Genomic DNA, 16538 nt, shown 5'->3' with positions numbered 1-16538 from the left:
CCTCTTTACTGCTGCTTTCATGCTACCTCCGTTCTTTACAGCATGCTCGATGCTTTCCATAATATACTTCCGTATGTCAGCTGTCTTACCTTTATTAATTTCGAAAGCTTCGCTGGTTCTATCCTGTCAACTAGTGTGGTGATTGTCATGCTTCGCTGTTTCCCTTTACGATGTCTATCTATTCTAAACTAGTTTGTCGTTCGGTATTATCCTGGATGTCCAGACTACTGTACAGATCTTTATAGAACTCTTCGGCTACTATAACTATTTTGCCCTGTTTGTTATTGCATTGCCTAGCTTGTCTTTAAGTGCATACATCTGATATTCCCCATGCCTAGACGCCTCTTTACTGCTGCTTTCATGCTACCTCCGTTCTTTACAGCATGCTCGATGCTTTCCATAATATACTTCCGTATGTCAGCTGTCTTACCTTTATTAATTTCGAAAGCTTCGCTGGTTCTATCCTGTCAACTAGTGTGGTGATTGTCATGCTTCGCTGTTTCCCAAATAAATCTTCCGCCTCCTGGAACGTTTACCAGCCCCCTGCCTAGCCATCGTGCCTCCGAATTCTACTGCCCACTTGGGATAATGCGTGTGAGATTGTCGCTGGCTTCCGGTGTTGTAAACTCTGCTTCCTCGGTAAGAGCTGAATATTGGTTCTGTAGCGCGATTCTGAATTCCACTTTACGTCTTACTGTTAACTCTTTGATGGGCTTCTTTCGTACTAGCATGCTACAGTTCCTCCTAAAATCTAGCCTACATAGAGATCTTACCGTATGTTGGTAACTACACCTGACCCTTGCGAGCATTTCCACGTCATTCACAACGCCAGGGTTATCGTACAGTAAAAAGTCAATTTCATTTTTATGGTACCCATTCGGGCTCCTCCATAACCACTTCCGGCTCGCCCGTTTGCAGAAGGTATTCATCATGTGTAGATTATTCCGTCCGGCGAACTCTACTGGTAGGTCCCCTCTGTTATTTCTGCAACCGAGACCATAGTTCCCCAACGCCTTGTCTCCAGCCTGTTTCTTGCCTACTTTAGCAGCGAAGCCTTCCATAACTACGGCACACTGTGTTTTCACTTTAGCCATTGTCGTTTCCACGTCATAATAGAAGCGTTCTACTTGCTGGGGTCGTCGTGGCAGGATGTTGGTGCGTAGTCCTGTGCCACCTTCAGCTTGTACCTTTTATTAGGCCTAATTACAAGACCGGATACCCGTTCGTTAATGCTACAGTATTCGTCTATGTTGCCGGCTATGCTTTTCTTGGCTAGAAATCCCACTCCCAGTTCTCTTCTTTCCACGAGGCCAAGATAACATAGGACATGTCCATTTTTTCAGCACTAAGGCTTCACCCGTCCTCGACATCCCATTTATTGCCCTATAATTGCTCGAAGAACACCTCTAGACTCGCCTTGATAGATAAAGTTCTCGTGTTAAACGTTGCCACGTTCAGATTACAATGAGGTAACTAAGGTAACGTAACCCTCACGTACATAAAGTAACCTAACACTTTTTTCGCTTTTCAGTGTCCTGGAAAATTCCGAGAATTTTTGGTGTGCTTGTGTGACGGGCACCACATTTAGCGCCGCAACGTTCAGGATCAATTTATCTGCGGTTGTCAATAACAGTCGATAACTTCTTTATAAAAAACTGCACCAAAAGCAAGAAGAAATAAAATACGTACGTATCTGCTGCGGCGTGCGAATCAAGACAGTGTTGTCATGTGCTGGCCATAACTATAGCCTGTAACTCTGCAAATCTTTTGAGGCGACGTTACGTTGGGATGCCATCCCAGTTACCTTAGAAATATCTGCTAGTCCACCACGCTTTAATTATTGACAACTACTGCTTCGCGCAGGTGCTATAACTTTCGAATGGGTGTGAAATGTGCTTCGTTGCAAAGCCCGCGAGTTACACTTTTGTGACCTATCATTTCTACTGTGCACTTTACAGGGCGAAGCTCCGCTGCTGGTGGTTCCGTACCTGGAGCGCATGACTCGGTCAGAGCTTCACTGCTTTATGTCCACCGGCTTCGCCACTATCTCAGCTGCCCTCTTGCCAGCACTCCAACACCTCAATGTGAGCTGCACCATTCCGCATGGTTCGGTGGTGCTAATATCTGAGCGTACAGAAAAACAATAAACGTTTCAGGGCACAGGGACACGACAATAAGGGTTAAAAGGCAAGAGAAACGAAAACTGGGCTTACTTTTTTTAATGCAATATCGTTACATGCGAAGATAGGTTGAGGGGGCATTCATGACATCATCAAAAACACGCAAATTCAATCTTTTCCTCACATCCGAGAGGAGCTCATCAGGCGCCATTCTCCCTGCTAATTAAAAGGATTACGATCACTCGTCTTAGCACCGACCATGGCAGGTTATAACGCCTTATTGCATGCACATGCAGCCATTTCCCGCAGTAGCAGATGTCCCTAATAAAAAATGGGTATCGCATCTATTTGCGCCAATGCAAATCTGTCGAAAGCCGGCAGTATTCTCCCGCGTCTCCAACAAAACACGCCCTCCACTATAACGCCTCTGGCCCTTCCGCGTCGCTCAATCCACGACACACAGACAGACACTGGCCGACAGGCAGGCAGGCAGACAGACAGACAGGCAGCCAGACAGACAGACAGACAGAGAGATGGATGGACCTCCGTCCCAGCTACGGTTGGTTTGGCAGGCGGCTCAGCTGGGTGATGTGCCTGGAGATGCGGCCGCATTGACAAGTTGTAGACCTGGCTGATACTATGACAATTAGGGCTTTATAAAATAAATTTCATTACATTACATAACAAAGAACATATGCAAAGAAAGAAAGTCTTCAAACAGAAAAGTCTTTATAGCTTCAGGTTAAGTGAGACGTGCCCTCACGGCATATCGCAATCAATTGAAGAGGACCAACGCTTCGACCTGGCAGCTGTTTTTTATAGTCACTCACCGATGAATTAGTCGGGAGCACGAATCCACTGCCTGCACGTTACGCGTGGCTACGAGATCACGCAGAACGTGTGGCGATGGGAAAGAGAATTTTTAATTCGCGCGAACAAAATTTCCGGCGATGATGCAGAGGCAAAGCTGACCAGCCCACAGACGCGTGATTCCCGGTACACCTCGTCCGCCAACCCAAGAGACACCCCAGTGTATGGTACAGGAACACTGATGTTTCCAAGCGGTATTTATATAGTGTCTTCAGCTGCGTGCCCCCATAATTACTCTACTCCTGAATGAGCGGCATGGAGCCCCAACAGAGCGATTGCCTGAAGTACATAATAAAGAATACGCCGACCACCAGAGAAAATAAAACAACTAAAACAATGACGTTTCGGCACCCCGAACGGGAGCCTTGTTCACACTAAAAAAACTTCAGTGTCATTCCCGACCAGACGGGCGTCCGTCGAAGCCTCGATTTCAGCGATTGCCTGTTGGTTGCAAATGTCGCAGACTTCGTGGCTTCTCTGTACAATGTAGAAAATTTATAGAGACAGATTGCAGCATCACAATGCCAGCCGCCACATGAAAGCAGCGGTCTCTTCCCGCTCCAGCCCGACGCGTGAGGTACGTGTGAAGGGACTCACGAGTGTATATAAAAAGGTTAGCTCATCTGGGAGGAAAATGCTCAGGAGCCATCTGGTTCGCTTACACTAGTGGATGTCCAGCGTAGCTGGTGGATTTACCAACTAAAACACGCAATCAAATAACATCACATCACGAAATGCTCAATACGAGACTTTCACTTTGTCCGAGCCCGAACGTGGCGACCTTGTCGTCTGAACGTTCACAGGCTTGTCAATTACTTCCCTTTTATTCAGCACGGCATGTCCTAAGGGCCAGTCCAGCGTTCCCGGGAAAGTTCAAAAGCGCGCCCCGTGGCCCCATTTACTTGAGCAGGTGACACTGTATAAATATGCACAATTCCTTTCTCGTCACTCACAATTTTCACAACCCCTCATGTTGCGAAAGTGGTAGTCATAACCCTGACTCGCACAGAACGCCCTTTGCCTAGTCTAATAATATCCCGTTCCTAAAACGACCACCCAAACTTTGCTAGCGCCTTGCTTACAACAGTATCAGAAAACATCGACCCCCTGCAACCAACTGAGCTCCTCTGCTTCCCGTGGAACACGGGGATAGATCAAAGTCAAAGTCAAAGTCAAAGTTTGTGTTTATTTCAACATTAGATAGGCTGATATACTAAGGGCACAGGGAAAAAGCCATCTTGGGCTTGACGAGGCCTGTGTCCCTTATACAGTTCAAACAGCAGTTGCAATGTACATTCATGTAGAGTAAACATACCATTTGGCATAATAATTCAAAGAAGATAAAAGGGAACGTTTTTATACAACAGCGGTTTTATGGTACAATTAGCCATAATTATACTTGAAGGAAACAGGCATAAGTACGTCAGGACAAAAAACAATTGTCTGCTACACTTACTCATAAAACATACATTGAACTAAAGTCATATTATGTTCGAGATAACAACAATTAAAATCAATTTAAAAACAATTTCCTGACACGCTTAGACATATAAAATCTATTAAACCAAACAGGCGTAAGTACATTCCAATATAACAGCCAGTGACAGGGTAACGCAAAGTCGAACAAAATTTCTTAATGTCTCTAGCAATAACAGTAATCATTACCATAATAGACAGGACTATATAATAAATCTGAGGTTTACAAGCTCAAAAGAAATATCAGAGCTAGATGGCGCTAAATGGCGCACAGAGGGCTCACAAGGCAGCAGGATAGGCACTGGCCTCCCATGCACTGGGCGAGAGCTTTTGCCATCGGGGACAATATATAGCCTGGGGCACCCTCACCACTTATAGGGAGGTCACTTACCGCTACCGTCTCTTTCACAAGACGCTACTCCGGCTCACCCACTCCTTCCCCCTCAAAGGAACAGCCAAGGCGCCATCTTCAAACTTAATCACTTAAAATAGAGCCCTTCTTCATCACATCCACTCATCAGCCTTCCCATCTCCCCTCTTCCCACAATGTGGCGCTAATTATACAGTGCAGCACCTCACGTGGGTATTCCCTTAATATCCCAACAAGCCGTAACCTCGCCAGACCACTAAGAGGAGCCTTGGGGCCGTTTGAAAGAATCGTCCCAGCATTCACTGGTCCCCCGTGCAGAAGCGCTTGTGACAATCTTTCGGATGGCCATGGCGGGCAGCTAGGTCCGCCTTGGGCTTTGAAGAAACGGTTTTGAATATCAGTTGTTTTCAATAAAAGTTTTTATCTGTATTTTATTCTCTGGACGTCACGCATTAGTTCACCTTCAAGGACGTGCCTCTCCCACGCCCATCACAAACGGGACTAAACTCCTCCTAGATCAGCAATGCACTGGCATTGTTTGCCAGAAACGCCAGGACCAATGACTTTTGGTTGGACAGCGCGACCCCGTCACCTCCGTATTGTTTATTCCTGTGAGCTTCGCACACAGTTTCTGCAACCACACAGTCCAGCCACCAATCACGGGGACGTATGTGCCGTCCGGAGGAGATACGAAGTTTCTACTCCCCTGTGTCCACCAGCTCTTGTTCATCAAAGGCGCACACTAAAAACATTTATGACCGCGTATTTGGGAGTCCAGTCACAAAGTGGGGGCAACCTAGTGTCATTGTACTTTCAATGGCAAAGTATGTCAGCAAATGCAGCCATTCTTCCTGATGTTTGTGCGTGATCGGATCGCGATTGAGCGCAACCACGACAAGCCGATTGGAGAGCATCCCTTCGACCCTAAGGGCGTTCTCGTTAGTTACTATGAAGTGAAGCTTTTCGGACGCCGTTTTTTTAACCTGAATCGATTTCATCAATTCTTGGTTTGGTACACCCAACGTCTTCACTGTCCACCGTATTGTATATGAAAGAATGGCTTCTCCGTAGACGGTGTCTTTCTTCGGGGATGCGGCTTCATTTTTAGGGCTGTATAAAGGGTGTTGTTTTAGCCTGAAAAATAGTTTTTGATGCATGGACGACAAATATTGTGTTATTGTTACCGCCGTCCGATTAAGTGCTCACAATTCAGAGGCGTGTAGGTAGCCTTTATTATATGACGACAGCGTTTGCGGTCACGCCCTTCATCAAAGCTTCAGAAAACTCTATACGCATTTACGGGTGGAAACCTGTGATCGCAAACAAGTAGCGCGCAATTTTAGTTTGCTCTTTGACTGTCCCGATACTGCTCAGCTCGATTGGAGGAACACAAGCTAAGCACTGAAGCAAAAATGAAGAACCATCCACTGCTTTATCTCTACAAATGCTTGGGCATCTCGCCCCTTCTGTTGTTAAAACGTTTCGGCACACTGCTGCCGTCGAACACGTTCTAACAGTATGGCTGTTGAAGCTTTTGGTTTTGCCGTAAATGAAAAGAAAAGCATACCAACAAAATGCCCAAAGCACGTACCTACGTGGGGGATTGGCCAGGAATCGGCCGCAAGCACAAATAACGTTCCCACTACACAGAACTACAAGTTGGAAACTTCACCATTTGAACGAAAAAAGGGCGTACAATCACGACCGAGAATTGGTAAAAAATTTGGAAGTAGAAGTTCAAACAAAAGAAAAAGGTTTTTCAACAAGAAAAGAATGCAGGGAAGGGGCCTAGTCTCATACGTATCCAGGCTTGCGTGTGGGGTTTTACCACGTGAGGGGATCGCCAAAAGAAAAGAAAAAATCGTGAGCGCACATGCCAACCAGCATTCTAGAAAACAGTGTCGTCGACGAAATGAAGGCCGTGTGCGCCTGACTTTGTTGCTAGGCTCAACCACCTGCGCACATAAAGCTCGGATGCCGCGGAGGTAGCAACAGAACTATCTCCGACTCTGCTCCGTGGACGTGGGGAACGTCGCGACCAAAGACGATTCAGACGCCCAAAAAAGAGGCGGCTAATCAGGAAGTGCGCTGCTCTTCTAGGTGAGAACGCAATGGTCTAGAAGGAAAAGAAGGAAAACTAGTAGTGCACGGCTTGAACGGTGCGGGAGTGCTCGACAGAGACTTTGTGGCGGTGGACGATGAAGTATACGAAGACTGAAGTGGACACTGTACAAATAAAGCATTTAAATGCGTTACTTCGCAATTCACTTGGTCTTTCAGTGACGAGAGCCGTACGCATACACTGGGTAAACGGTTCTCAGTGACTTTTATGGCGCTAGTGGAGTTAATTATAGTGAGACACAGCTCTCCAGTGACATGAGGCTTGCACGGTTGTGCAAGCTGGCTTTGAAATTTTTGACGTCTACTTGGGCCTGTAGTGGCTGCCAACTAGGTTCCACACTACGAATGAATGGCGTTAAGCAGGCGCGAAATATCCGAACACATGCAAGAACGCCACCGACAGCACCCGAACGTATGTTACCCGAGCAACGCCACCGGTTCAGTCTGTACGTCTAGTTGGGCTGCTCATCCGTAGTGCCGCGCGCACCGGAGGACACTGCCCAAGCTAGGAGTACGCGAAAGGACTGACGAGTTGGGAGCAGGAGAGACAGAAATCAACCTTTATTCTGCAACTCAAGTCCGAGCCGCAGAATTATCAATCCTCACAGGAAGGGGGTGTCCCATGGTCCTCAGACGGTGGTGGGCTTGGCGGAGGTGCACAGAGTTTCAATGTGGGCAGCCAAGAGGGACCACAGGGCGGCCCGTAGGTTTTCGTGCGGAGCGTACCAGCTAGACCACGATTGATTGATTGTAGGGTTTACGCGCCGACGCAACGCAGGCGATGAGGTTCCGGAATAATTTTGACCACCTGGGGATCTTTAACGTGCGCTAAAATCTCGTACACGCGGGCGTTTTTGCTTTTCACCTCCATCAGAAAGGCGGCCTCGTCCTCAGCAGCACAACGCCTTAGCCACTGACCCTCCACGGCGGGTAGAGCTAGACCACGAGTAGGGAATGTCAGGGGGGAAGGAGTTGGACGAAAGAATTGTGGAAGCCGAGGTCACACGTACGTATGTTCATTGTCCGGGTAGCCACCACATACCTGACAGTGCGGACGACCTCGTGACTTCTGTATGTAATGGAGCAACAAATCACAGGGGGACAATGTCTGCGCCTGTCTAATATATGTAGCGTGTCTTTGTGACACGAATTTAGATGGGGAGGGAAGTATTATTCTTGCTGTTTGGAGGTTGCCGATATTCGCGGTGCCTTTTGTGGTGCATTGCTCTATCCTTTTTTGCATTCTATTCCTCGGGCCACAGATGAGGGCTGCCCGGGAAATGAGCGTCGCGGGCTAGACCATGGGCTCGTTCATTGCCCTCATGCTTTGGTGGCCAGGGATCCATTCGAGGAAAACGTGTAGGTGGGGATAAACATGCATATATGTTGTCAGGCTAGTGTGGGCAGGGGATGGAATGTCATTCGAGGCGAAGTTTCGTCGTGCTCCCTGACTGTCCGTGCAGTCTGTATTGTGTGTGGTCCGATGCTGGTGAAGTATAATGATTTCTGCGATGGCTTGAGTATCTGCAGCTGTGGGCGAGGGGATGTTGACGTGATGGTGTACGTGAGCTGTTCAGGGGCTAACCGATGCCGTAGTCGTATAGTCCACAATACGGGCGTCCGTGTAGTAGGTGTCATGGATTGGTTCGGGCACGTGTTGAGAGGGAGATGCTCTACATTCTTAATTTGTGGCTTGACTCATGTGTTCGGTATAGGTAGCACAGTGATTCTTGGTATGCTCTCCCAGGGTGGCGGCGGGGGAGTGATGGATGGGAGGTGATCGGTGGGGGGATACCGGAGGGAGCGAAGAATTTCCCACCCTTGCATTGAAGTTGTTAGTCGATGGTGCTGAGCTTCACGATAAACTGAGGCTTGTTCTTCAGGAGTGTTGTGGAGGGCAGCATCAATAATTAATGCCATGTGGGGCGTAGAGAGGCACTCCCATTTCTATGCGGATGCATTTTCTGATGGCTCTTTCTATTTTGTTGGCTTGTGTCTTGGTAAGGCGCTGAAAACGGTATGCATACATGACGCATGAGAACACGAGGGCTTCGACTACTTTTGCGTAATTCATTTTCTTGGAGGGCTTGATGGTGTCGCGTCATGCGGCGGAGCATTTGGTGAATATGGTTAATTTGGGCAATGATGGATTTGAGCCATTCTGTACTTTTAGCATATTGTTGTAGGATGAAGCCCAGCACCTTGATGTGGCTACGGCGAGGGATGGATAAGTTGTTTACTGTAAGAGTGTTCTGGTTTCGATATTGGTTCTTTTTCTTGGTTCTGTTGTCCAATATCACTACATATTCTGATTTCTCGTTTGAGCAGGTGAGTCCGACGTCGGGGGCGTGCCCGCTGATGAGATCGGGGCCCTGTTGTAACGTGTATTCCTGCTCGCCATGCCTACCCTTTGTACACCAGAGTGTGACGTTGTCAGCGTATATGGCGTGTTGAAGATTTGGTATAACGTTTAGTTTGGCGAGGAGATTCTTCATCACCAGATTGAAGAGCGTTGGTGATAATATGGATCCTTGTGGTGTACCCCTATGAAGTGGCTAAGGCCCAGAGGGTTCCCCATCGGGTCCCAAGATGCAGATGGTTCCGTCTGTGAAAAAACGTTTAACGTAATTGAAAGTACGCATACCCGGTCTAGTTTTCTTGACGCTGAGAAGTGTCGCGTCATGCACCACATTGTGAAAAGCTTTATATCTATTCCTACGATGGTGCGTAATTGGGGTGCACTCCACTGTGCGTACCCGTCCTCATTAATGCGCTTGGCAATGTCCTGTGTGCTCACATGCTTTCGAAATCCCACCTTTGTGGCTAGTAGGTGGCCGTTGTTTTCCAGGTGCCATTCCAGTCTAGCGAGCACCACCTTCTTCATATGTTTTCCAACACACAATGTCATGGAGATAGGGCGGAGGTTGTAGGGTGTGTTGGGTGGTTTTCCTGATTTGGGGATGAGGGTAACATTATTTTTCCATTCGGGGATGGGTTTCCTGATCTCCAAGCCCGATTGACATGGTCGAGAAGTTCTGCAAATTTCCTGTCAGGCAGGTTGCGGATCATTCCGCGTGTAATTTTATGCGGGTCCCGGGGCCGTGTTGCGAGTGAGTTGATGCATTGCTATATTTAGTTCTCCAGGTGAAAAGTCCGAGTTCATTCCTTCATCCTCTTCTTCTGGGGCTGATTTTGTGGAAATGATGTCGATGCGTGCCGTACTACAAGAGGGGTAGAGTGTGTTACGGTTCTGTTCTGTGATATCATGTGGTGTGTCTCCCATCGGCAAGTCAAGCCGCTGGACGGTGTATTTTGGTTTTTGTTGTCCCAGTAGTGTGAGAAACAGTCGCCAGGCCCTTGCCATATGAAGCTTGCCGTTGCACCCTTTGCATACTTGAAGCCAATTCTGTGTGGCTAACTTGGGTATACTCTTGGGCTTCGTGATTGAGGCAGTAAACACGTTCTTTGAGCAAGCCGTTATGATTGTCATGTTTCCAGCATTTGACAATAGTAAAGTGATTTCTCTAGAAGGTAAGAAGGCGTTGGTCAACGTACGAAGTGTATTTGGTGCAGGCTATTCTTTTGGTGTGTTTTCGTACCACTGTCAAGTCTACTTGTGCCAATTGGCACAAGCCGCTTGTGCCAATTTCTTGCAGGTGTTTACGGACATTCGGCCAATTCGTTATACTTGTTGTGGGCCTGTTTGATCGGTTTCTTTTTGATGACCGGGTGAGAGGGACACTTATTTGGATAGTTTTGTGGTCGCTCCAGAGATTTTTCTTGGTGTTGTCCCAGGCGGCGATTAGAGGACCTCGAATCCAGGTAAGATCACGATTTGTGTCAGCCTCCTGATTGAAGCAGAGCCTCGTTGGAGATGTGGTGTCATTCATAGTGGCGAATTGAAGGAGGCTGGTATATTCTTCCAATTTACACACTAAAGGGGATGTTCTAACGTAGCCCCAGGTTGGATGAGAAGAGTAGAAATCTCCAAGCAATAAGAGTATGGTTCAGCTACGAGTTGCATTATACACCCTATGAAAGGCGGGCAGCGTAGCGGTTGTTTGTTTGGTCGGCCAATAGCAGTATACAATAGTGATGTTATGATCGTCAACCATTGTAGTTGTAGCTCCGTGCTCCTTTTCAGAGGTATTAGGATGCGTCGTGTCCAGCGGGATGCAGGAGAGCGTGTTGTCTACGCAGGCAATAGTCATGGTAGGCGGCGTAAATAGCGGTTTCCTCCCTTTCCCATTCGGGATAGTTCTTGGATGAACGTAGCTATCATATCCCGGGAGGGAACAGTCTGTGTTCGTTTCTTGTAAGGTAATATTATCCGGTTTGTTGTTGGTGATGAGCATGTGTTGAAGTAAGGCATTGCGTTTTCAGCGGGGACCTCTACAGTTCCATTGCCATATTGTGAGTGATGTAGAGGTTGGAGGTGATTGGGTGTGCATCATAGACATATTCTGCATTCGTTGGTTCTGGGGGGGGGGGAACAGGGGCATGGCGCTTGCGGTGAAGTAGCTACTCTTCTACAACTTGAAGGCGCACTGTTAACTGTTGTAGCATGTTCTCGAGAGGGGCGAGAGCTTGTTGAATAAGGGAGGCGCGTATTTGCTGTAACAGCCCTGGGAGCGTCCGTTGAAAGATCTCGTGCACCTGCTGTGCTATTTGTGCATATTGGGCTTTGTTTTTTGCATATTGGGTTTAACGTGGGTAGCTTGAAAATCGGGGGTTTAACAATTGGGAGAGGAGTGAGGGGGCTTTGCTGGGCTACTCACATGTGGTGGATCTTACATGTCTTGTAGCGGATCTTGATGGGGCTGGGAAGCCGACGTCGCATGGACAATGGAGCGAGCCTGTTGGGAGAGCTCCATGGGAACCTTGTTCTGCCTATGCCTCTTCGTTTGTTGAGGAAGCTTGCTCGATGTGCCCGCACGGTGGTTACCGCTACAGCTGCGGTGGTTTGAATGATCCCGGCTCTTGCTCCGTTCGTGTGACCTGGACAGAAGGTCAAAGCGGTTGCTTGTAGGGAGCGGTGGCCTTGGAACAGGAGACGCGCTTCGATTGGCGTTTTCTTGGCAACGTCCCAAGCTCACTTGTCGAAGGAAGCTCTTCCCTTGGGCTCTCTACACTCTATCCTTCAGCTCTCATGCCACCGGCTCTGTTGACTTAGCAACGGTAACATGTTGCTTCCACGCCACATCCATTGCACGCGCTATAATAAACCCGCATATAACTTACAGCCAAGCCAACGACGCCAAGTTAATGTATCGCAATCTTCATTTCCCTTGCAACAGGAAGAAACTAAAGTTGCCTTCAAATCAATCCCGGACACTTCAAATTCAGCAAGCTTCCCGCGGTGTGCACGTGCTTCGATAATTCGTTCTTAATGTTTGCTTCCTGCAGCTCAGCTTGGTGGACGTGATGATTTCTCCGCTACTGTCGACGCTGGCGGCCATCGCGTCCTCGAAGCTGCTCTACCCGGAGACGGAGGACTCTGCCACAGCGCAGAAAAACCTCGAGGAGTACAAAAGGTACAGCACAGAGTGCCTGTCATTTGTAACAAGTCTGTAGCCTTGTCACTAATGTTTTCAAGTTATTGCGAATGCTTAAAGAGGAAAGGCTGGTGTGATCAGGCTCAAGCCAGGCCACGTGACCAGGTTCTGTGGTAGGAGGGGCAGAGAGCGGAGCAACACACTGTGACATCCGCTGAAGCGAAAAAGTAGTTATGCAGAGACCCACGTGACGCTGATAAACATGAACTACTGGTAGGCTTGGTGCGCTGTTGAGGTGTGTTTCAATGATGAGACGTGAGAGATCTGGTCGTACATTGCGCAACACAGTTTCTACAACAGCAAATTCAAATGCAATTGGGTACGTCTGCAAACTGCCGAAACAAACTTTTTACAAAAATATTGGAGACAACAGCTGTGGACTTCGACATCAGAACAACCCCGTAGTTGTCTTTAAATCCCTCCGGGCGAGGCAGGATAAGACTTAAAAGTACGAAAACTGTTGCAGACAAGTATGTTGCCATCTTTAAAGTAGTGTCACTAGCATACTAGCTAGGTGAAAAAAGCAGCATGGGACACCGCCTTTAGAATCATTTAACGAAGCAGTGAAAGTTGTATGTTGTTTTATTATTGAGGCTACGCACATTTAGGTTGAAAAGCTTAAAGTTTGGCGCATGAGACCGACAATCATTGTGTGTGATGGTCAACCGGCTCTGTTTACGATAACTTTTTGCTGTCATCTCAAAAATACCGGACGTTGTCCACAAACACATGATCGTGGTGCAGCTGGGATTTCTCGAAATTTTTATTACCTCGGCAGAAGTCTGCCAAAGATTCGTTATCTTTTGGCACGAATTGCTTAACCTTCTCTTCTGCTACACCGCGTTTGCGCCTCTTTCTTTGCTTCTGTTCCTTCGTCTTATGGCGAGAAGTACATCAGCAAGAAAACTACCACATACCACAGCTTCCCTAAAATCAGGGCTCTGTTGTGATAGTGTGCCACTGTCGTGACTTAATTCGCATTAAGGTGTCACCCGACACGCACTAATCTGAAACTTTTACTTCTCCAATTCCAAGTTTTGTGAATATTGTGAAGGGACACATTTCCCCATAAAACATTGGATCATGGGCCAATTCCCCAAGTATCTATGCGCCACTAAAGAGCAATATACACCCCAACATTCGTTCTGTGCTGGCAACATGCGTACATTGCAAAGATTGTGGGACATTTGTTTGCTAATCTGTAGACGCGGGCTCAAATCCCATCAGATAACATGTGTTTTTTTTATTCAGTTTTTGCTGCGGAGGACATTTACTTAACCGGAGAACAGCTGCTGCTACTACGGCGCTTTTTTAAAGAATGCTGCAATTAAGGTCCTCTCCATGATAGAATGTCTGCGGCTTTAGAGAGAGTCAAATTAACTCTATTGAATACGGGAGACACTGCACGGCGTCTGCAACATTCTCCGGACAAGGTAGCTCCAGACTGATGTCTACCTCCGATTTATCAATAAGCTGAGAACGTTCAAAAAGAAGGCCAAGCCTAAGGAGGAGGTCATGGGGGCAGGGCGGCAGTTATAAACCAATGGTATAAAAGCGGTTGCTTCAGCAACGTCAAGGACGCGGGTCGGGAGCAGACGTTAGCATTTCTTGCATGATGCAGCTATTCCCCCTTATCACAGATACGTTCGCACCTCTATGGATTATAGCCTGTGCAGGAACTCCATCAACAAAAGTGTCAAGAAGTTCGTAGCTACCAGTGAAGCCGGTCCATCTGATGATGACTAATTGAGCAAAGTGGCCGGAATGCCAAGTTTTGAAGTTCTTGGCTGACGACGTCTTGAATAAGAAATTTTAATTAGCTGTCTCGCCTTGGTGCCTGGAGCTTGGATAGTAACATAGCCATGATTTCTCCGTATATTCGTCGTGCAAGAATCTCAGAAGGGCCAGTTTGGCCGACGTTATGTCACCAGAGCCATACATCTTCGCCTTATCATATGGATATTCCAAAACGGGGTACCGTAATTACCCGATTCTAACGCGAACCTCTTTTCCGGAAAAATAGGTCGAAAAATCGTATGCGCGTTAGAATCGGATACGAAACCGAAGCTGCCGAAACAACGGAAATTTCGTCTCGCCCATCGCCATCTCAAGATGGCGCCAAAGCTTTTAGCAACGATTTTTCGGACACGGGAAGCATATCAGGCTTTTCTATCGGCGTTCACACAAATCGTTCCACTTGCGCACTTGATATAGCAATGGCAGCAGCGGCTCTCGTGCGTTCAAAACGAGTGGTCGGCTGAAGCGTGCGCCTCTGGAGAAGTTCGCAGGATGGGCGTGCGAGGCGTGGGCCACGATCACATCAAACATGGTTGAATGTTCGTTATGAAGTGTGGCATCGCGAACGCGCTTGACGGCACCAAGGACGAGATGTTGTGGTCAGCGGAAAGCGACGAGGAGGGACATGGGTGAGATTGCTTCGAGAAATAAATCGCCCGTTTATCTCGCATTTGTTTTTCTTGCTCACAAAGTTCCGTGCGCGTTACAATCGGAAGTGCAAGTTTTTTCGGTTTTTCTGCCCGGAAAATAGGGTGCGCGTTAGAATCGGGGGCGCGTTAGAATCGGGTAATTACGATACTGTTCTCAGCAATACGAAGAATTTTGGCCCGCTCGAAATGCAAGCACTCTGGAATGACACCATCGATGCTTCAGTAGTTACTATCAAAGCGAAAGCGTCGCCCGCAGTGCCTTTTAAAACGCGTGGAACCGTTGTTTTATGCAATGCACGGTCAACCCTTTACCTCTTTCTCTGCTGAGAAGCTGTCCACACAATCGTTCCCTAAAATCAAAAAGTTTCCCGCTTTCTCTGATAGCCCATATCACTTTTTAAGCGGCATTCTAAGCGAAATTCGCAACCATTCTTCAATCTTTACCTTTTTTCTTGTCACCTGGAAGTGTATACATTGCTGTGTAGTAGCTGTAGCCAAGTGGATGTTTGTACCTGCATGTGTGGCACAGGCGTATTTATTTTATTCTTTTTTTATAAAGAGACCGCAGTTAATACATCTTCCTGAGTGACCATGTCCATGTCCGGCTTAATCACAAAAAGATCCGGCATGGAATGCGCCGAACGCAGTCCGAACGAGACCTCTGTCGAGGCTTTGGCAACCCGTATGGTCACCCTGGTCGCCATCGTTCCCGCCATCGGCTACACCTTGGTGGCCTTCCACACGGCCGCAGCCTTCGTGAACGACGTGTTTGCTGGCCTCGGCAGGCTTGTGTCTGTCGCAGAGTTCACGCCCCACGTGAGTGTCTGATGCCCCGACAAGGGTCACGATGACCCTTGTATGCAGGCGCATCTTCAGCGCCCAGGTTCTTTTACAATAACCCCGTAGTCACGGTCATCTCTTGCAAGCAATTCAAATGCAGTGGGCACTTAGGGGATGAAGTCATGCAAGTATTTGCGCAGTATCTCAGTAGTCAATGCAGTCTGATGCACACTACAAAGCGTAAGGTCCAAACGACACTTCATAATTTACGAGTTAGCTATTCTGTGCTGTTATCAAAGTTGGCACAAGCTTCATACCTCTATTATGGACCATTTCATGTCGGTATTCGTTTCACCCACAATGTGTCAACTGTTTTCTGCTGATAACCCCTTATGGGTAGTTCGTACAGGCGGCATACCCGTGCTGAATGCACAACTCTCTTCTGGTGGTGTTTTCTGCAGTATGCGTTAAAAAATGACAATTTACGCTGGCTGACACCTTACCACTGAACACCGAATTTGGAACTATTTAATCGGTTTTCAATTTTTGATAGCTCAACTTACGTTGGCTCCACAATATCATAACCATTTGACAAAAACCTTAATTTTCAAGGCAGCTAAAAGTAAAGCAGGTTTACGCCAACTCGTGAGTTAATTAAGAGACAAATAGCCGAGGCGGTTGAAGAATGGAACCAACAACTAAAATTTCCCGGCTTTATTTCAGAATATGCAAAAGTCGGAGTTTTAGGTGGTAAGGAACGTGGAAACATTTCAGTTCCTGCTTTATTTCTCGTGGTGAG

At 47.5% G+C, this 16538-nt stretch overlaps 1 protein-coding gene across 1 annotated transcript in view; it reads left to right on the top strand.

The window, feature by feature from the left end:
• Window positions 1-16538, top strand: part of LOC144167967 (sodium/nucleoside cotransporter 1-like) — a 69120-nt gene that overhangs the window by 31926 nt on the left and 20656 nt on the right. The window contains exons 7-9 of the mRNA XM_077697078.1: window positions 1959-2084; window positions 12364-12491; window positions 15607-15775. Coding sequence (XP_077553204.1) covers window positions 1959-2084; window positions 12364-12491; window positions 15607-15775 — 423 coding nt within the window. The remainder of the gene's footprint in view (window positions 1-1958; window positions 2085-12363; window positions 12492-15606; window positions 15776-16538) is intronic.

This window comes from Haemaphysalis longicornis, unplaced genomic scaffold, assembly GCF_048455015.1.
Source record: "Haemaphysalis longicornis isolate Haplotype H1 unplaced genomic scaffold, Haemaphysalis longicornis Haplotype H1 scaffold_2, whole genome shotgun sequence".
NCBI lineage: Eukaryota > Metazoa > Arthropoda > Arachnida > Ixodida > Ixodidae > Haemaphysalis > Haemaphysalis longicornis.
Note: the sequence above shows the minus strand (reverse complement) of the source record. Positions and strands in the feature narration are given on the sequence as shown.